This window comes from Triturus cristatus, chromosome 6 (assembly GCF_964204655.1).
Source record: "Triturus cristatus chromosome 6, aTriCri1.1, whole genome shotgun sequence".
NCBI classification, from domain to species: Eukaryota; Metazoa; Chordata; class Amphibia; order Caudata; family Salamandridae; genus Triturus; species Triturus cristatus.
Genome location: NC_140589.1, coordinates 1,433,771,006 through 1,433,793,453, shown reverse-complemented (window position 1 = coordinate 1,433,793,453; position 22,448 = coordinate 1,433,771,006). Strand labels below are relative to the sequence as shown.

At 51.1% G+C, this 22,448-nt stretch overlaps 1 protein-coding gene across 3 annotated transcripts in view; it reads right to left on the bottom strand.

Moving 5' to 3' along the window:
- Positions 1–22,448, bottom strand: part of MTHFD1L (methylenetetrahydrofolate dehydrogenase (NADP+ dependent) 1 like) — a 1,409,858-nt gene that overhangs the window by 290,298 nt on the left and 1,097,112 nt on the right. For all 3 annotated transcript variants that reach the window (XM_085612491.1, XM_085612490.1, XM_085612492.1), the window contains exon 25: positions 3,195–3,302. In XM_085612491.1, the coding sequence (XP_085468617.1) occupies positions 3,195–3,302 (108 nt within the window). The remainder of the gene's footprint in view (positions 1–3,194; positions 3,303–22,448) is intronic.

The window sequence follows — 22,448 nt, the reverse complement described above, 5'->3', positions numbered from 1 at the left end:
GGCTTATGCTCACTCTCCATAGGAACTGGTCATATAGGGGGTGTCGTCACTCCAGGGGTAAGTAGCCCATTGGCTACTACCCTACACTCTATTTAGAGCTCCCCCTGACACCATGAACTTATATTTGTCTACTTGAAACTGAAGGAAGTACAAAGAAGAGCCGAAGCCCTAAGAACAGAGGTCCTCCACCGAGACTGGTGGCAAACACTGCCTGGGAGCTTGCACTGCGACACTCACAAACACAGACTCATCCAGAAGCTGAACAGCCTCCCCAAACCCTTGGAGGACTGTTCTCCTCTTCAACAAATAAACCGCATCTCCCTTGGGGTTGAGGAGCCATCCCCTGATTCTGAGGGCACTGGCAGCATCGACCCGGTACTTAGTCTTGCAGGCCATTGGGCCCACCAAAGGAGCAACTTGCCAGGAAGAGACTGTCATGAGTCCAGGTTGTCATCACCATCGTTTTCTCCAAGTCTCAAGACGCTGACCCCTCCAGGAACCTCTCAGCACCAATACCCTGGGTACCAGAGCCTTTGCATCTATCAAGGCTTGGTGCGTGCCCCTTCTGGAAACCACAGACACTGACCTACAGACGAGGGACTTCAGGATCCATGAGGCCTTAGTCGAGAGTGGCCCTGCTGCCCTGTTTTCTCTCCCTCTCAACGTCACCAAAGCCAAGTGAGAGCCTCTAACTACAGCGAACTGCCGGACAAAACACCTCTGCACCCAAGCCCAGGTTCGGTAAATCGAACTCCAGAGACTTCAGAGAGCCTCAAGAGTCGAGCCCCTCTTTGGGCTCTGCCAGACTTGTCCTCGAGTCCCCACTAGCAGCCTTTCTTTTACAGGTACTTTTTCCATAGACTTTAACATGTAATGCTTGAGGTTAGCAACACAACCAAAACCTCTGCACCCGGGTCCACCAGGGCAGGTAAAACTGAACTGCTGGTGGTTTCTTGGCCTTGGCCTCTAAGCACCTTAGGTCCTAGAAGGCATCCTCCAAAAATGTTTGCAAGTAAATCTATGCAGTGTGAGTTTCTCCCATAGGATAACATTACCAAGTTCGAGGCTCATACCTCAAACCAGTTATTCAACTGTATTTTCTATTTCTACAAAAATGTATAACTCCAACAGTACTTACCTGGTTCCGATGATTGGTGTGTCATTTATTGACTCTGTGTGTACAACAAATGCTTAACACTACCCTCTGATAAGCCTAAAATGATTGACCACAATCAGAGCACTTGGGATTATTAATTTAAGGCATGTAAACCAATAAGGATCATCTGTGCCTTTTGCATGGTGTGCCCTTACATTGGCACTACCACATAAAAAAGCCAGCTTCCTACAGTACGTGGTCAGTCAAAGACAGAGGAGGACCCACAGGCAGAAAGAAGCCTGTATAGAGTCCCCTGTGGATCTACGGGGCTTAAAGATGTATCAGAGGGATCCAGAACTATCTTGAAGATCAAGGGCACTATCTCTCTGAAGGCCGTGATTTTGAAGTGGAGTTAATGATGGCCTGGGGAACTCAGGGTGCCCTGTTTGGACTTAACTGTGTTCCGTTTGTGACTTGTTTCTTGCCTTTGGAATTACCCAAGGGTGGTAAATGGGAGTGGGACTGGGAAAAACCTTGAGATTTTGAGCTGGATCAACTTGTTTACTTTCTCGCTCCCTGATGGCCTTTTAATGCATCAGGGAGTATTTGTTGCTGGACTTTGAGTCATATTTGTTACCCAAGACAGATGTTGTGTGGGTCAGTGACCGATATCTGCTTGCGACATGCAAGGCACGGTTTAAACCAGGAGTCTTTAACAGGTTGATCGTGAGCTACCAGTATCTCTCAGATCTTGGAGTAGCACATTGCCTCACAGTCCAGTTCGATAAAATGCAGCTGTGAGGCTGGGAAAGAAGACCATTCAGGAGCAACTGTAAGCCATCCTTTTCTTACACTGGCACAGCTGCTTGAGCAGAAGATTTAAATAAACAGTTAATGCCTAACATCAGAAAACAATGAATACCTTAACCCTAGAAAAATGTTACATTTATGATGATGAAACTCAGAGGTTTATTTCCGCAGAATCAGTGGCAGTAAGGTCTTAGGATTTGAGCTGCACCACATTTGACTTTCTTTTTCTTTCACCCCTCCTCCCTTTCTTTCTCTTCCTTTACTTCTCTCACTTTTTCTCGTTTCTTTAATTCTCTTTCATTTTTCTTCTCTGTGGTCTTTTTCTCTCCTGCCTTTCATTCTTGTTATTCTTATTCTTTTTTTCTCCTCTCACTTGCTCTCATGATTTCTTTTTCTTGGGTCAGTTTAAGCACATCAACCAATGGACTTCAGGGCATAGACCAGATGATAGTCTTTCTGGCTCTACCTCTCATCATGAGAGTAGGGTCATCATATATACTGCATGACAAAGACCACATTTCCCAGTTAGACACTAAACTCTCAGTGATTCATAAAGAAAAGCAAAAGGACAAAATTGGTCCTCGGGCACAACACAAACCTTACCCGATATAGCTCTTCTGCCATTATTGGTGTGTGCGGACTATAACAGGAATGAGTGCCCAAGGTGCAGTGTTTAGGTGCTGCATACTTTATGTGCAGTTATCTAAGCCATATATTAGGAAGGAGCTTAAGAGGGTTTTCATGGACCAGACGTAGCTTTAACCACTGAAGAGACCCCTGTTTAAACCCTATATTTTGGGGGGTATAGCCTTGCACACTGTCCTAGGTTTTGGTCAAAACACTTTAAAACATTAGAAAACTTCAAGGAGCAAAGCTCCAGATCTGCATCAAAGGTCGCAGAAAGAAATGGTCATCAGCGTGCAGGTGTGACACCTATATGCAGTTTTGTGCTGTCATGTCTGTGGACATGACAGAGGTCAATGCGTGACCTCCCAGCATCCAAGAACTACTGCACACTTTCTGGATCTGGTCTGGCACCTATGGAGCTTCACAAGGTGAGGAATCTATAGCTAGAATTAATCATCAGAATCTGCAATATAATACATAAAGGTGTCATCGGTGACCACCCTAGGAGCCCAAGTTTCCTGGTCTAGCACAGATAAAGATTGCAAATCTGAAAGGTCAAAGATTTTACAGACATTAATTTGCTTTTTAAGGTCTTATTAAAAACCTAATTTACAAAGAGGCAAACTTTTCTTGGGCAATATATTATTTATGAAACTTTTACCTGCTGGCTGTATTGGTCGATTTTTGATTCTGCTTTAGGAGACAGCGATATGTCTTCAGCTCCATAGACTCTCTGAGCAATGGTCCTTATTTTTTCCACAATGGGAAGCTGAGGAATTAAAAAGAAAAATAGTTTTTTCATACTTCAATGCAAAAACACGTCATGTCCTGCTCCCATAACCTCTTCACCATTGAGCCAAACACTACTTTATTGCCCTCCTATGCCAAAACCCGGACAGTCTCTAAAATTAAAACAAAAAAACACAGAAGCCTGTGCTGGTCATGCCAAGCTACCCCCAGCAGAGGACCTACATCTGCATGCATGGTATCGCTTAAACGCCTTTATCTTTAAAGTCTATCTAAATTGTCCAGGTGCAGCTCTACCCCACCCTGTATTGTCCATTTCCACTGCCCTTCTCCAGCTGATTTTCTACAATATTTTAATTGCTTCAATGAATCCCTCATATTATGCTAATAATACCCTACTGCTACCGCTGTCTATGGTTAAAAAACACAAGAATTCCAGCAGCTATTGAGCATTTTAGATTCCCTTGACCGATTTTGGGATATTTTGGAATAGAAGTAATTGCCAACTGTTGAAAACTACCCGTGATGCCAGAGAGATCTTGCCCACTGCTCACTACTAGCCCCATTCCAGGAAAGCTCAATGAACAGCACGCAGTTCCACAGCACTACTTCTCTTCCTGCTACTTATTTATGTGAAAAGTTCTAATATATAGTTAGGGCCACTTCACAGTTCAGGTAGGGCTGGCTTGGAACACAAATTCAATTGTTCGGCTTCAAGCTGGCAAAGAAATATATTCTGGGAGCACAAAATCACGAAAGTCATGCTTAAGCAGGAGCTATAAAGGGTCAATAATTGGACACAAAGGTACTAGTAGAGTTTACTTATGGCCTGTAAGTTTGTCTTCATGCTTTTCTGAAAGATATAAGAGCTTGCAAGAGAGGGTCCATGGAATTCTCAAAAAGATTTAATACCTGCCAATCTGGATTCTGCACTTGGTTTAGCACCAAGACAAATACCACTCAAATGGTGGGCTAGGTGGTGGGGAATACCTTGATGTTTTGACCTGTTTAAGCATAGGACCCTCCTGTTCATTCTAAGAGGGCTAGGAGTCAAGGCTCTGGAGTATTTCTTCTCTTTTCATGCCAGCTGTACTCAGTTTCTGCAGATGCGATCATAAAGTTCCGGGTTAATCCCTGAGCAATGGCGACACTTCCGTGGGTCAATTGTTAACCATGCATTTAACATGTATGTGTAGTTGATGTTGGATCTTGTGCTGGTTACCTTCATTATCCTAGAGTCTCAACCTCTTCCTTTGCAAATGCTCCTGGCAAGCTAATCTGGATTTATCCCTCTTCAAACTCCCTACCTTTTTCTTTTTTAGGTATAGCTTTCTAGAAAGCCAATTACTGGTTCATGGTCTCAGACCGAATCCAGGAATAACTCAGAGTTGGTGACCATGGTAAAGAAGGGGTGTGGCTACCTTGGGGAAATACTGGAAAGCAAATCTGGGCATTCACGTATGGTGTGCGTAGGGAAAACCAGTGCTAAGGGCTTGAGAGAGCCTTGAGTAGGTTTCTGCTGTAACCTTAAAATTGGAGGGGTGTGGATATCCTGGGAAACCCTGGAAAGCAAATATGGGCATTCACTCATGGTGTGCCTAGGACGAAACAGTGCTGAGGGGCTGAGAGAGCCAGCCACCACAGGATTCCTTCCTTGGGCTCCTAACACAGTACAATTTCTGGAGTCAGTCACAGTTTATTGTCTACGGTCCAGTTTGTCTAACTGTTCATTAACAAAACTAATGAGGATCTTCCCATCCTTGTTCCTGGGAATCCTCCACCTTCCTCCAAATGCAGATCCCTTAACTAAACTAAGGCAAGGGTGTCTGTCTACTATGACCAAAACGGCCATCTGGCATTCTACTGTGCAGGTTATGCTGTGTTCAAGCTGAACTTTTTGTTCTCTTCCAGAAAGGTGGAACTGGCCCATGCAGATCTTACACTGCTTCCCAAAATTGACAGACCCCATTTAACACTGGGGACAGATGAGGGCTACAGGACAGCCAGGGACTATTTGGCTACAACCATGGTAGTTGAGGTAATTTGTGCCACTGGTGTTCTAGGGGTCATCCTGCTATGGCTCCGCACATTGGACCAACTACAACCCTTCCACACTTGACAAGGGTGAGCAGTCACAGGCTTCCCAAGGAGGTACTGTGAGGGTACATGAGCTCAGAACTCAATCAAACTGGCACAATAGGAAAATAAAGTACTTTTTAATGACACAGCAATACTAGAAGAACAAGTTACTTACCTTTGATAATGCCTTATCTGGTAGTGACTCAATCTAACCGCAGATTCCTTACGTTAGAATTATCTCCAGGTGTCAGACTGGATCTGGAAATTTGTTGGGAGCAGTAGACCCCTACGTGCCAGTAGGTGGAGTTGATCAGCTCTGCGCTGCGTCTTCTGTGCCGGATGTGACGTGTGCTGTGCCTATAAAGGTGCCACCCCAGCATGCTGACATCAGCTTCTTTTCACAAGTTTCCATGCCAGGAGTGCAGAGCCACGAAGAACAGACCACTGGTGCGGAAAACTAGGGTTCTGAAAGGGGAAAGCCCTGTCCCTAGAAATCCATTCGCAGAGCAGGGAGAAGGGGTGGATCGGTAAGGAATCTGCAGCTGCATAGAATCTCTACCAGATAAGGCATTACCAAAGCTAAATAACTTGTTCATATGCTAGAGACTTCTAGCCGCAGATTCCTTACCTTAAAATAGATTCCCAAGCAATACCTCCCCTAAAGTGGGTCTGCTAAACAATTTCAAACCAAAAAGTCCTGCAGGACTGAACGGGTAAAGTGCCCATCCCTACAGACCTGACTGTCCAGGCAGTAGTGTTTTGTGAACATGTGCAGAGAAGCTACCTGGCAAATGTCCAGGACCGGGACTCCACGTGCTAAAACAGAGGTTGCAGCCCTGCTCTGGTGGAATGAGCTTGCAAACCCTCACGGGGCTGCTTTTGGGTATGCCTAGCAGATCTTAATGCAGAGCATGATCCATCAGGAGATGGTCCACCGCTGCACAGCCTTTCCCTTCTTCGCTCAAACATATGACACGAAGAGTTGGTCGTCCACCCGGAATTTTTTTGTGCGGTCAAGGCAGAACAACGACGCTCTTTTTGGGTCCTGTCAGTGACATTGCTCCTTTTCTTTAGAGGGATGTGGCATATTGTAAAATGAAGGCAGTGTGATGGACTGGCCTACATGTAAGGGAGTGACGACTTTCGGTAGAAAGGAATCTCTCGTTAGTAGAACCAGCTTGTCTGGGTAGATGTTCAGGTGTGGAGGTTTGGATGACAAAGCCTGAAACTCAATGACCCTCCAGACAGATATTATTGCCACCAGGAAGTCCGTCTTGATGGTAAGGAGCCTCAAAGGACAGTTGTACAAGGGCTCAAAGGTAGCACACATCCAGAACGTCGGGACGAAATTAAGGTCCCATTGAGTCATGACAAAGGGAGAAGGAAACCTATGTTGCTAACCTTTCAAGAAGCTATGCCCAATAGGGGATTTGAAAAGGGATGGTTGGTCAGGCAACCGAAGAAAGGCTGATATAGAAGAAAGATAACACTTCAAGGTGCCCAGAGGAGAGCCCTGCTAGGCAGGAGAAAGAAGAAAGAAAAGAACCTGAGAATGAGAAGCAGAAAAAGGGTCAACCTGCTGTTCTGCACACCATGCCACAAACTTGCCCCAACAGAAGGCGTATATCGTTTTGGTAGAGGGACGCCTGGCTGCCAGAATAACATCACAGACTTTGGGCAGGAGGTCAAAGGCTGTTAACTGTTGCTGCTCGGGATACCAAACTCGCCAAGCCCAGTCCAGTGCCACAGGGCCTGGTCATTCCTGATCTTCTTGAGAACTCTGGGCAGGAGTGGTAGAGGCCTGAGCTCCTCTCAAGACGAAATTCGTCTCCAAGCAAGAGCTGCCTTGGAAACTCCAGTGCCCTGAACAGCTGACAATGAATGTTCTCAATGATGGCGAACAGATCTAACAAAGGCTTTCCCCACTGCTGAAAGAGACCTTGGCACCACCTCCAGATGGAGACACCATTCGAGATCCGCTAGGCATTTTCAGGCTTAGCTCTGTCACACTAGCGTTAAGACCGGCAGGTGTTGAACCACCAGGGATGTGCCCTGATGTTCCAGTCATGTCTACAGCTGCAGGGCCTCTTGACAGAGGGTCCACGATCCCAACCCACTTGTTACAGTACCACATGGCGCTGGTGTTGTCCGTAAGAACAAGTTACGTTCGGTAACGATATATCTGTAAGAAACATTAGTTAGATTCCTCACCTTAGAATATACCCAGGCGTCAGGCTGGATCCGGAAAGATTTTACGTCAGCAATACCCTTGCGCGTCGCTAGGCGTCGTCTGCGGCTCCGCGTCCGTAGTCTGTGTCGTAATCGCCGGGATGACGTCGGAGTACTTAGACGCCGCCCTCGCGCGCTGACGTCAGTTCTTGTACATAGATTTCCACGCCAGGATCGCAGAGCCATGCTAGAGACCGACACTGGTGCCAAAAATTCTAGGGCCCTGAATGAGATGACCTCAACCCTAGATATCGGTTCTCAGAACGGGGAGGAGGGGTGGGGCGGTGAGGACTCTAATGTTTCTTACAGATATATCGTTACCGAAGGTAAGTAACTTGTTCATCTGAAAGAAACACGTTAGTTAGATTCCTCACCTTAGAATAGATACCCAAGCAATACCATCCCCGGTGGTGGGTCTGCGAACCAAGATCACACCAGAAAGTCCTGGAGGACAGAACGGCCAAAGAAGCCGTCTCTCCGGACTTGGCTGTCCAGGCAATAGTGTTTGGCAAACGTGTGCAGCGAGGCCCACGTTGCTGCCTGACAAATGTCCTGCAAGGGGACTCCCCGGCCCAGAGCAGTGGTCGCCGCTTTGGCCCGAGTGGAATGGGCCCTCAGCCCTACAGGAGGTTCCTTTTTAGCTGAGGAATAACAGGCCTTGATACACAAAATGACCGACCGAGAGATGGTTCGCTTGTGCACCGCCCGCCCCTTCTTAGCGCCCACGTAGCCAACAAAGAGTTGGTCGTCCACCCGGAACTGCTTGGTGCGGTCCAGATAGAAGGACAGCACCCGTTTTGGGTCCAGGCGGTGGAGCCTCGCTTCCTCTTTCGAGGGATGCGGAGGTGGAAAGAAGGTGGGCAGTGTAACAGACTGTCCGATGTGAAAGGTAGTTACCACCTTAGGGAGAAAGGAAGCACGAGTCCTGAGAACAACTTTGTCCGGATAGACGGAAAGGAAAGGAGGCTTAGAAGACAGAGCCTGGAGCTCATTCACCCTTCTAGCAGAGGTGATGGCAACCAGGAAAGCAGTCTTAAGAGTCAGAAGACGAAGGGGACAATTATGAAGTGGCTCAAAGGGAGCACACATCAGATAGGTCAATACTAGATTCAAATCCCACTGAGGCATTACGAAAGGGACAGGAGGAAACATGTGAGTAATGCCCTTAAAAAAAAATCTAGAAACTACAGGGGATTTGAAAAGAGAAGGCTGATCAGGAAGCCGTAAGAAAGCAGAAATAGCTGAAAGATATCCCTTAAGGGTACCCAGAGCAGAGCCCTGCTGCGCCAGGGAAAGAAGAAAGAGGAGAACCTCAGAAAGAGGGGCGAAAAGGGGATCCACAGCCTTTGCTGTGCACCATGCCACAAATTTGCTCCACCTGCAGGCGTATACTGATTTTGTAGAGAGACGCCTGGCTGCCAGAACAACATTACAGACTTCAGGAGGCAAGTCAAATGGCATCAACTGTCGCCGCTCAATCTCCACGCATGGAGGTGGAGGCTGGACAGGTTCGGGTGGAGGACCGTCCCCTGCTGCTGCGACAGAAGGTCCTCCTGAAGATCGGGGGATCGATTGACAGACTGAGTAGCTCACGTTACCAGTATCTTCGTGCCCAATCCGGAGCCACCAGGAGGACTAGGGCCCGGTCGCACCTGATCTTCAGCACTCTGGGCAGAAGTAGTATAGGCGGAAAGGCGTACAAGAGACCACAACTCCACTCGTGACGAAAAGAGTCTCCGAGCGAGTGCCACCTTGGAAACTCCAACGCGCAGAATTGCTGACATTACTCGTTCTCTTCGGTGGCGAATAGATCTAACCAAGGCTCTCCCCACTGCCGAAAGAGGCCTTGCGCCACGTCAGAGTTCAGATGCCATTCGTGATCCATCATGCACCGGCGGCTGAGTTCGTCTGTAGTGGCGTTCAGAGAGCCCGCCAGATGTTGAACAACCAGGGTGATGCCCTGATGTTCCAGCCATGTCCAGAGGCGCAGAGCCTCCTGACAAAGGGTCCACGAGCCCACCCCGCCCTGTTTGTTGCAGTACCACATGGCGGTGGTGTTGTCTGTGAACACCTGCACTACACTCCCCTGGACAGAAGGAAGGAATGCCTTCAGTGCAAGTCGGATCGCCCCTAGCTCCAGAATGTGGATATGGAGCCGAGACTCCGCCGGAGACCAGAGGCCTCTGATCTCCGCCTCTCCCATGTGGCCCCCCCCCCCCCCATTCCAGGAGGGACGCATCCGTCACTACTACGTGCTCCGGTTGGGGTAGGGAGAGGGATCTGCCACTGACCCAATCGCGGTCCGTGAGCCACCACTGCAATTGTCTTGCAGTGCCCTCCGAGATCAAGATATGGTCGGACAGGTTGCCCCGATGCTGGGCCCACTGAAACTTCAGGTCCCACTGCAGAGCCCGCTTCCGCCATCTGGCGTGATGCACCAACAGGATGCAGAAGGCCATCAGACCCAGAAGCCGCAGCACCAACCTGACCGAAACCTGGGATAGAGGCCGAAAGATGGGAATCAGAGCCTGAATATATCAGACCCGCTGTTCCGGAGGATAGGCCCGGAATCGCGCCAAGTCCAGAACCGCTCCGATGAAGAGGAGCATCTGGGGGGGAACTCAGATGCGACTTCGGCACACTGATGGAGAACCCCAGCAAATGCAAGAGGTCGGCCGTAGTCTGGAGGTGGGAGACGACTGCCTGGGGCGAGCCCGCCTTCAACAACCAGTTGTCGAGATAGGGGAAGATTGGAACCCCTAATCTGCGCAGATGAGCTGCGACCACCGCCATCACTTTCGTGAACACCCGAGGGGCACTGGTGAGGCTGAAGGGGAGCACGGTAAACTGAAAATGCTCTTGGCCCAACGTGAACCGCAGGCAACGCCGGTGGGCCGGCAGGACAGGGATGTGGAAATAAGCGTCCTGCAAGTCCAATGCTACCATCCAGTCTCCAGGGTCTAGGGTAGCCAGAACCTGAGCTAAGGTGAGCATCTTGAACTTCTCCTTCCGGAGGAAGGCGTTGACACTCCTGAGGTCCAAGATAGGGCATAGGCCCCCTTTGCCCTTCTTGGGAACCATAAAGTAGTGGGAATAACAACCACGGCCTACTTCTGGACCAGGAACGCGCTCGATGGCCCCCTTGGCCAAGAGGGCCGTAACTTCCTCCTGCAGAAGTTGCAAGTGATCCCCTGAAATCCAGTGGCACTGCGGAGGCATGGCTGGAGGGGTCACCTTGAAGGGGAGGGAGTAGCCCCTTCGGACGATTTGCAGCACCCACCTGTCCCATGTGATGGTACGCCAGTGGAGCAGGTGATGGCGAACTCTGCCTCCCACTGGCGTGGAATGGGCCTGAAAGCTCGGGCTAGGAGGGCTTTGAGGTGGATGCTGCTGGGGTAGATGTGGACGTTCCGGCTCGTTGTCCCCATGCTCCACCTCGGTGGAATCAACGTCCGCGACCACGTTGAAGTTGGTTCTGTAGCCTGTGGCTAGACGGACGTGAGGGGGCACCCCTTCCTTGGCCACGAAAGGGGCAAAAAGGACTTGGCCGTAGCCCTGGAGTCCTTAAAGCGCTCCAGTGCACTATCCGCTTTGTCGCCAAAAAGACGACTGCCATCGAAGGGCATGTCCATGAGGGTGCTCTGGACATCCCCAGAGAAACTCGTGGACCTCAGCCAGGCGTGGCGACGAATCGCCACCGTGTTCGCCATTGCCCTGCCTAGCGAGTCCGTTGTGTCCCGTCCACATCGGATTGTATGCCGTGCCGCATCCAGCCCCTCGGCAAGAGCCTGGGCGAGCCGTGTCCGGGCCTCCTCCGGACACTGGGGCAGCACGTCCTCCACCGTATCCCACAGGGAGTGGGAGTAACGGTCCAAAATGCACGCGGTGTTGATAGACCGCAACCTAGGAGAGAGGAGAACAGTTTCTTCCCAAACTGTTCCAACCTTTTGGATTCCCGATCCGGGAGAGCGGACGGGAAGGAGGTCTGGGAGGTAGAGGCCTGGATAACAAGGCTCTCGGGCATGGGGTGTTGGGACAGAAAATTGGGGTCGCCCGGTGCAGGGCGGTGGTGCCGGGCCACGTTCCGGTCCACAGGAGGAACTGTGGAGGGCTTGGACCAGGTGCCCTTCAGAACGTCAATGTGTGCTTCATTGAACTGCAGCAGAGGCTCCAAGGAGCTTGCTGACGGTTGAAGCACTTCGGTGAGGAGGTTCGTCCTCACGGCCACAGCAGGCAGTTCTAGCCCAAGGGCTTCGTCCGCCTTGCGCAGCACCACAGAAAATGCAGCACCTTCCTCCGAAGCCACGGTCGGAGGAGAGATGAAGCCAGTGTCAGGGGAGGTGTCAAGACCACTGGCATCCCCCTGCTCGTCTGCCCAGTCCTGAGATAACTGGCCCTGCCAGGCCAGAGGGTCCTCAGACCCCCTCCCAGTCGTCACAGTCATCCGATTCCTGGTATACAGGTGGAATTATCGGAGCCAGGCAGAAGATGAAATTGCCACCCATCGGCGTCGGGTGTGGTGCCGGATGTCGATGCTCTGACTCCGGGCCCGTACCGGGACAAAACTGTGGAACGGCGTCGTCCGGGGACAGCGCCGGAGGTGGCACAGGAGGAGTCAGCGCCAGCGGAGGGGTCGTGAGGTCCTGCGGCGTCGGGACCAGAGTCGACATCGGCGCCGGGGCCGGAGCCGGAGCCGCTGGCTCGCTAGGCCTCCCAGTCGAGCCTGCGGGGCCCGAAGGTACGCCGGCAGGCGTCGACGGTGGAGTTCAAAAAAGTTTAGTCAAAAAGTGACTAAAAGGGTATGCTCTTCACGGATCGGCGCTTACTGGTGCGGAAAAAAGAAGAACTGACGTCAGCGCGCGAGGGCGGCGTCTAAGTACTCCGACAACGTCATCCCAGCGATTAAGACGACGACGGACGTGGAGCCGCAGACGATGCCTAGCGACACGCAAGGATATTGCTGACGAAAAATCTTTCCGGATCCAGCCTGACGGCTGGGGATATTCTAAGGTGAGGAATCTAACTAACGTGTTTCTTTCAGATATAGCCAGTGCAATTCCAAAAAGACCAGAGCAGGCACTTTTAGCTCCAATCGGGCTGATGTCATCAACATTATAGATATAGCACCAACCATGCCAGAACAGGCAGTTGCTTACAATGATTCCTGCCAGGAACTAGGTTTGACAGACCGGGCAGGGGAGGGTCTCCTCCACAGTAAGGGTTGTTCCTAGCTCGCTGTCACTCAACTTCCTCTGGATGTCCCACAGCCCTAGGGACATGCTAGGCTTTTCCTACTGAGTAGCCTCTCCTCATGTAGGCCAGGAAGATCTCTTCCCTCTTGCATAAGGCAGAAAGGATTCTAGACATTCAGCACACATTCAGCTACTCCAGTAGAAAGTGCAGACTTCAGGTGATGTCACCGCGCCCCCGGAAGACTGGCTATCAGGGGGACACCAGCCCGGGTCACACTGCACTCATTCAAGCACTCTGATGAGCACTTTCTTTGATCTTGAAGGACTTTGTACTGGAACAAACTAAGATGGCTTGGGTCCCACTTATACAAAACTGCTAAACAGGGGAAGTGACCCACCATTTAAAATTTCAGAAACGGTGGTTTTGGTGGCTCTTTTTCAAGTGGCCTTCTCTGGTTGCTCTCCAGAAACAGTCTACAAATAAAGAGATGCTTCTTTCAGCGGGTGACACTGGGGCTAGCTCCAAGGAGCACCCACAATACAGGCACAGTTAACTGTGAGGTTTCTGGGCCTGGCTGTCTTCATGCTCTCTGAAGCAGTAATCGGGGACAGACAAAAGCGCAGGCCTGACCTAGAAACTTTCTCACCTTCAAAAACTGAAAATGCAGTCCGATCCCTCACCCCCTACCTTCAACTAAACAGGCAGTGCCCAGAAAAAAACAACCCAACAGCCCCTTGATAACAAAATGCTTTACCCTGACTCCATCCTCCTCACTTCAGTTTCTGGATCTCCACCCTATAGCCACAGGAATGCAGGCAATACACTTCAACTGTATGCAGAAGCTGTCCACTTTCTCCATCTTGTTCCAAGCAAGATCGAAGAAGCCAGGAAAGCGGACCTTGTGATCAGACTTGAATCCTGCTGCAACATTGACTAATAACTCTTCAACATCACCAAGGAATTCCCCAACTCAACAGCTACCCCCATCACCCACTCGCAGACCCTTGGCAACAACTTTTCAGACTTTTTTCACAAAAAAATTCTCAAGATCTACTCCAACTTTGCACCCCAACCATTGAGAGCATTGCCATGCAACTTCCCACTGCCATCTGGAGCTCCCACCCCCTAATAAAGTGGAGCCCACTCACCAGAGCAGACATCACCAGAGTCATGCAGAACATCCCCTCGTGGTCCTCCTCGGACTCCTGACCTCACCACATGCACAACCTGGGAAGCACACTGATCGGTGCCAACCACACCACCATGATCAACTCCTCCATCCTCACCAGATACTTCCCAGACTAATGGAAACAAGCCAAGGTTACTGCTCTGCTGAAGAAACCCTTGTCTATTCCTAAAGATCTCAATAACTACAGGCCCATCTATCTCATTCCTACCCTCCCCAACCAAAGTCCTGGAGAAAGAGAACAGGAAGCAGCTCTCCACCCATCTAGAAAAGCCCCTCCTCCTCGACTCCACCCAATCAGGATTCCGTAGCAACCACAGACTGTCCTACTAGCAGCAATAGACAACATCCGCTAAATCATGGACAGAAGAGAAACTACTGCACTCATCCTGCTCAACCTCTCAGCAGCGTTCAACACAGTATCCCACGACACAACCATCACCAGACTTCAGGAGTCCAAGGACTCGCCCGGAGTCGGATCTCCTCCTTGCTCCCACACAGGACATGACTGGTCAGACTCTTTAATTTCACCTCCGAACCCAAGAAGCTAATCTGTGGAATCCCCCAGGGCACCTCCCTCAGCCCAAACCTGTTCAACATTTGCATGGTACCTCTCACCTGCATCATAAGAACCCCTGTCAGCAACATTGTCTCCTACACGAATAACACTAAGCCGACACGACCACCACCACCAGGAATACATTTACGACCTGTATGTCCGAAGTAGAAAAGTGGATTTGAGAGAACTGCCTCAAGCTCAACACGGATAAAACAGAGATCCTGATCTTCGCAAATAAGAACTCCCACTGGGACTCCTCTTGGTGTCCACACAACCTGGGTTCTATGTCCATCCCCAATAACCACGCAAGAAACCTCTGCATCGTACTGGAGGACAAGCTCTCGATGTACATACAGGTCAATGCCATGATTTCATCCAGCTGCCACATCCTCAGAATGCTTTGCAAACACCGTCATCAGACTCATCCTAGACATCCCCAGAAGCGCATACTTCACGCCCTACCATGCAGAACTGCACTGGCTAACCATACAGAAATGCTGCAAATTCGAGCTTCTCATCCATGCCTAAAAAGACCTCCAAAATGCACCAGCCTACCACAATGACCGACTCCAACTCTACCAACCCTACAGACATCTACACTCCACTTCTTAATGCCTTGCACGAGTCCCCCTGCATCCTCAGAAGCATGAGGTCCAGCTTTCTCCTTCATCACAGCCAAAAAGTGGAACAAACGCCTTCTGCACATCAGGAAAACCACTCCTCAACTTCACACGAAGGTAAAGACCTGAATGTTATCTAGAGCACATCTAGTCCTATGCTTCTGCTCTGGTGCCTGGAAACCCTCACAGGTGATAAGCTGTGCCATACAAATCCACATAACATACCAAGCTAGGGTCATCCACAATTGATCTCACTTACACTGAGAGACCTTCTACTGCACATGTGTTACATGCACACTGCAGAGATAACAGACACTTGACATACACACAGGATGGCAGCACAAGGCTCTGGGCATACACAACAGCAGAACTTCACACAAGCAGGGTCTGTAGGCACACTCCAAAACACAGAAAAAAGATCTGGCCACACTGTTGATCTCTATAAATACTGTATGCTACCAGCATGGCTTTATAGGCTACACCTAGGACATGGACAGCAGTCCTTTATCTGCTATGTGGGCACACTTGGAGTGCCCCCCCCCCCAATGTCACAAATCCAGGACTTCACGTAGTTAGAGAAAGGTCTAGATCTCTTCATGTACGCTAGATAAGTGTAAAGCCAAAAGAAAAGTCATGCTACTGAGTATACACGCAGTTGGGCACTAAGGGCAGGGGCACATGTCTGCATACCATACAGAGGGTATTCCCATTCCAACAATAACTTTTTACCTCTAAAGAATAGCAAGAGGTTGTGCTATATCAAGTAAAGCTGGGAAGTAACTGGAAATGGAAAACTGTGTGGGGACATCATGGTAGCAACACTATATCAGACAATTTTTGACAGAATGCTCGGCTCTTCACAAGGCCCTGAAGTACAAGTTACTTATCTTCGGAAACGATGTATCTGGCAGAGACGATTCTAGCCGCAGATTCCTTAACGTAGAATTATCCCCAGTCATGAGACTGGACCAGAAAACTCTTTTTGCCCCAGCATCTCTGCGCGCCGGGGGGCGGTACCGTGCGACTCCACCTTGACGTCGTCCGCGGACGTGACGTCAGCGAGGTCACATAAGCCCCACCCCAGCGCGCTAACATCAGTTATCTTCGGAGAACTTTTCCGCACCACAACGCGGAGCCATCACAAACAAAACTATGGAGAGTACAGTGTGCGAAAAATTAGTGAAAGAGAAACAGCACCATTCGGAAAAGTGCCAAGCACTAAGGTACAAAAAGCCATAGCGGTGAAAGCCATAGCAGCGAAAGAGCAGAGCACCGCTCTGAGGAACACCCTCGCCAGCCAAGGCGACATCCTCGCAGGAGGCAGAAAGCATGTGAAAAAACGCCATAGCAGAAGAGAGAGAGAGAGAGTGCAAACCCAATCCACAACAGTGAAGGGCAACAAGCCCGGAACAGAAGAACAGCAATCCACCCCTATACGACACCATCAAGGAGGGCCGTATCCCCTGAAAGGAGCGAAAAGGCAAAAGAACCCCCAACGTAGTGGACTGCAAGGGAATCAGAAACCCTACGCAAGCAAAAGGCAGAAGAGTAAAAGGAGGCCCCTACACCGGAGAAAAAACCAGGGTGAAGGGATGCAGAAGCACACATGAACCAACCGACCATGTATCATAAAGGAAGGGGTGGAACAATCAAGCAGAATGCAGCATCCTGCCCGGGAGGAAGCGAAGCAGACACCCACTGAAGACAAGCCACCCAGAGGGAGGCGACTGAAGAAAACCAACTGAAGGTCCTCGCAGGAAGGGCGGGTCGTGAAGGAATCTGCGCCTAGAATCGTCTCTACCAGATACATCGTTACTGAAGGTAAGTAACGTGTACATCTGATAGAGACTACTAGCCGCAGAATCTTTAACGTAGAATAGATAACCTAGCCATACCCAGAGGGGAGGAGGGCCTACGAGAGAACCTCCCCAGTAGGAGGAAACACAGGGCCCCAGCAGTGGACGTGTCACGGGGACAAGAAGGACGGTCCAGCCTCTACCAAGCAGAAGTAAGCAAGAACAAGGCGAAGGGAAGACTAGGAGACCCCAAGCCCATTCAAGGTACAACGGCCACAAACCCTCGTAGGGACAGACAGCCGCAGAGGAGCACCCAGGAGGAAAGAACAACCCCAACTCCAGGGAGAAGAGGCAGAACCGGAGTCGGAGCCTTCCGCAGGAAAACACACAGTGACAGAGGACAGCGGAACAGGCATCAGCCGCAAGGAAGCAGGCAAGGCAGGAACGGCCCCGCAGCCAAGGAACGCAGGCATAGGAAGAAAGGCGCAGGTGCGCAAAGCCCCAGCAGAACAAGAGGCAAGGGCACAAGGTAGCACAAAAGGGCCACGGCAGTGGGCCAGCACAAGCAGGCATGCACAGCCGGCAGCAGACAGCACCATGGAGCAGCGCACCCAGAACAAGCCAGGCGCAGGCCGAGGGCAGAGGCCAGGAAAATGCAGAACAAGCCCCAAAGGAGGATTGTGCCATAGACCCACACCGACCCAAGAAAAGAAATGGAACCAGCCATAAGAGAAAAAGGGAAAGACACGGAGAACGGACCAAGCCACCAACCAGAACACAGGAAAGCCAGGAGAAACCCAGCCCCCCTGGAACACCTAATGGAGGACCAGGCCAAAACGCCGGACAGGAAGGCGGAAACGCCACAACACAACACCATAGACAGCATGGCAAACTGTCAAGCGATGTAGTGAACACGAGAACGACGGAACCCGGAGCAGCGTAAGCAGCGCCCGGACAAGACACAAGAGACCGCACCAGCGGAATACAGTGAAGCCAAGAAAGGTAGGGAACCCGAAAAAGGGGGCAACCATACCTCCCCAGCGCAGGACAGAGCTACGCAATAGCTACAAGTATCCCACATGGGGTATGATACGTCCCACTAAAACATGGGAACATCTCTTAGGGAAAACCCCGCAGCAGAGGACCAGAACATAAGGTTAGGGTATGATACGTCCCAAGAAAACATGGGAACATCTCTTAGGGAAAAATCCTGCAGCAGAGGACAGAACATAAAGGACCTGCAGATAGAACCACAGACGGCTTGTCAATCAGCCAATCCAAAAACACACAGAAGGCCCAACCTGAGGACACATACAGGTGGACCACAACCAAAGAACCACAAAATCCGAAGGGGCTGTACCAGCAGCCAACAGCACAAAAGGGGTCAACCTAAGGACCCGAAGGCACGCCAACCCACCAGAACAGACAGACGGTCCAACCAAACAACGCCGCTCATAAGCAGCAGAGGACCGACAAGCCAAGTTTACGGAGGGGGGGGGGGGGGGGGAGGGGGTGGGGGGGGGAGGAGGAGGAGCCGGACAGAGCCGCTGAATGGCAGCATCCGCATGGGTGTAAAACAAAAGTACCCCATCAAAGGGTAGGTCAAACGAGACGCTCCCTAACATTCTCAGGAAAAACGCTATCCCTCAGCCAAGCATGGTGACGGAGAGCCACTGAACTTGCCATTGTGCGGCCAAGAGCATCAGAAACATCCAGGGCCGAACGAAGAATGAACGCGGCCAGCTCCGGGCCATCCAGCACATGGCATCGCAGGTCGGCGGAGACATCGTCCGGAGAGGCAGAAGGAACTCCACGGAATCCCACAAGCTGGAAGTAGCCCTGGCCAACACACAAAGCGCATTGAGGGCTCGCAAAGTAGCACTAGAGGAAGCGAAGAGGAACCACCGGGCCTCCCGTGACGGAGGAAATAACACCAAAGGCAGGGAAGTAAAAGCAGTCTGCAGAAGAGGGCCCTGGGTAGAAGGGTGGAAAGAAAGGCAGACTGGGTCGTGCAGAGCAGGGCGGTGGAGGAGCGACTGGGGGACCAGATCCCCCGTGGCAGGACGCTCCAAGGCCCCCAGAAGAGAATTATAGAGCAAAGCTTCGAAGGGAAGAAGCAGCTCCCATCCACCAGAGCCCTGATGGAGAACCTCCAGCAAATGGTCCTTAGGGAACGGTGTGGCAGGGTCCCCCATGCGCAAAATTCCAGCAGCCGTGGAAATGGCCCGGGCAAAGGCCGCACACGGCTCTGTAGGGCATCGTTGGGGGAAAGCAAACTAAGCCTGCCATCCCCAAATCCAGCTGGAGGAAGAAAAGGCCAGCCCCGGAATGGTGGAAGATTGACAGACGAGTGGGGGACCTGAGGTGCCTCTGGGGAAGGCTGTGGCCGCGGGGACAGTGAAGAGCCCTCCCTGGAAGACGCTGGCGAAAAAGCCACGACACGGCGGCCCGTCTCCGGGGAGGAAGAGACAAAAAGTTGATGAACCTCCGGGGAGGAGGGGGCCTGTGGAGACGAATGGACGCCGATGCTGGCACGGCAACGTGGAGTCCGCCACAGGTGCCGCCGTGAGGTTGACCGGCGCCGGAGTGGACGCCGAGACGACCTCTACCACTACTTGCACCCTAGGAGAATGGGTCTGGGCCGACTCCCGGTCGGCGAAATAACGGTGCCGAAAAGGTGCCAACTCTACCTCCGACGAAGCAGCCACCTGTGTGGAGCAACGAGAGGGACCCAGGGACACGCCCCGGCCCCTAGCCAGCACCCACGGCGCCGTCAGGGTTGACAGCAGTCAGCTCGGCTTCTGGCAAGGCTGCCGCCTGCCCAGGAGACTGAGGAGGACTCGGGGGCGAGCCGCGAGTCCCGGCGACCTCCCGCGACACCACAGGGACCCCCTCAGGGGTTTGCGGCAAGGCAGATGCGCCGTGGGCCGAAGAGGGGAACCCCGTAGGGCCGCACCCCGACGACTCCACACCTCCAGAACCAGAGCCCGCCGGAGCCGCCACCGGAGCCGCCGGCGAAGCCGCGGAAGGCCCCGCACGTGGCAAGGGATCCGTGGACATCACAGGAAGAGGAGGGGGAGGGGCCAAGGAAGCCTGCAGAGCCACAGCATAGGCCTCCATTTGGGCCCTATTCGCCCCGGTGCCGGGAAACGGCGGATAGGGTGGCGACGAATGAGGCCGCATGTCCCGGGGAGAACCTGCACCCTTCGCAGAGCGGGGACCAGGCCTCGGAGACATGCTATAAGACTTACCAATGGACGAAAGACGCCCTAGGGGCCTCGGTGACGGGCAATGCCAAAAGCTTAAGTGGCGATTCTGGCACCCTTCCACGGGGGTTGGACGCGGGGAAGACACAGATCTGGACAACCGGGCAGAGAGAAGCTTCATCCGATGCTCCCGCCGGGTCTTAGGCTTCAGATGTTGGCAAGCATCGCAGTCCGTGGAATCATGGTGCTCGCCCAAACACCACATGCAAATAGGATGAGGGTCCGTCACCGACATCTGACGCACTCAAGACGAGCACGCCTTAAAGCCCAAAGGCATTCGCACACTACCCCACCACGCAAAAGCGTGAAAAGAAGGCCTGAAAACAGGACAGGGACACGATCCGTGTCCGCGTTGCACGCAGAAAAGAAGGAAACTGATGTCCGCGCGCTTCGCGTGGAACCGCCCCCTGGCACGCAGAGATTCTGGGGCAAAGAAAGTTTACCGGGTCCAGTCTCACGCCTGGGGATAATTCTACATTAAGGAATCTGTGGCTAGTAGTCTCTATCAGTTAGATTTCATGATGAAGTAGTATCCATCAGGAACAAAATGTTTATATTTCACAGATTATGAATATAGACAGACAGGTGAAGGAGAAGGCAGAATTCACTGTATGAACACAACCAAAGCTAGTATTACACTAAAAGAAATAAAGCAGGATGAAGAGCAATAGATTTCTAAAAAGAACGGCCAAATGCTCTTGAACCTATTTACGTGGACCACTGCTTTTGCTTTTTTTTTTTTTTTAATCATCAGCTTTATTTGAAAAAAAGGTCTGCCCTTCCAAGTGCTATTAGTATTGACTGCACATTACCTCAGAAACTAAAAAATCTCAGACAGGTAGGCCTTCCTAAAGTTAACTGGATGCCTCAGATCACACCTCCAAGAATTGTATTTATTTATTTATTTAACAGTTTTATCCAACGCTGGCAAGACCCGAGGGTATCAGAGAGCTCTACATCAGTAAATGATTACATCAAGGTGAAACAAATCAACTTAGGTAAGTCAGACCAAGTCAAGTCAGTGGCTGACGTACAGGAGCCGCGGGGGAGGTCATGGGAGAGATGAAGGTGGAGAGATGTTGCCTCGTTGAGCGATTAATGATCCACTACTTGAGGTACTCCGCATTAAACTTTAATTTATTGAGTGCTTATAGGCATCTATGCCAACTTTCATTCAATGATTATAGTTCTAAAAAAAGCTTCCTTAATACACTTTACAGTGCCTGGTGTCTACTGTGGCTAGTGCCGGGTGAGGGTGGTTTCCATCCCACCCTCAAGGGCACCAGAATGCCACACTTGCTGGAGTTCAACCCTGTGTCAATTATAAGAGACCAGTCTGTCTTTTATTCTCCTCTCACACCACAACCCCGAGGCCATCGTCAGAGAGGAACTGACCTCAGAGGAGCTAATAGGTGCTATCATATTATGCGTGCTTTGTGCAACTGTGCAATCCCTCTGGACCGCAAACTTTTTCCAAATTATTACCTGAGTTGGTAGTGGGTGGAATTTAAGGTAAAATTAAAGCAATCAGAAATCTGAAAAGACAAAAAACGTACACGGTTGTCTACCACAGAACTGTAAACCAGCATCCGTGCCCAGGTGTGTAGACATCATTCATGCAGTAGGTGTACTGGCACCGGGGCTGAAGAGTGTGGAGGGTTCGCTGCACCTTAATTATGACTTCATTGTATTACCCAGTAATGGGGTAGTAGGTTCAATGTTCCTTGATTGCATTAGGGCCCAGGGCAACCTTGAAACTCCACTCCACTTACCCTAAGCCAGGAGAGGACATGTGACAAAGTTGGCATCATTAACAGGAGACTGCATGCTCTCAGTGCCATGCTGGCCGAACACAATTCGAATAACCAAATATTACAGCTGCAAATGGTTCACTCCAGCGCCGTAAGACAAAATGGAGTCTCCCATATGTCCCAGATTTTATCGGTCTTCAGCTGATTGGGCCCCCCCTCAAACGTGGTGGGCCCCCATGACGCAGGGGCCTGCTTTACGCCCCTGGTTCACTTCCAACAATTTGTGCGCACATGCCATGTGCAGCTTGTAACGGCGCACAAAATCCACGATTCCCAAGCAAAGAACGTGATAGTGTGTGTACGAGGCTAGCACGTCACATAAAAACGAGGTCGTTTGATTATTAACTTTACACGAGGGAACTGGGATGGCTCCTCGGAGCCGGTATGTTGGATATGGTTTACTTCCAAGGACGCTGTTTAAATTAATGT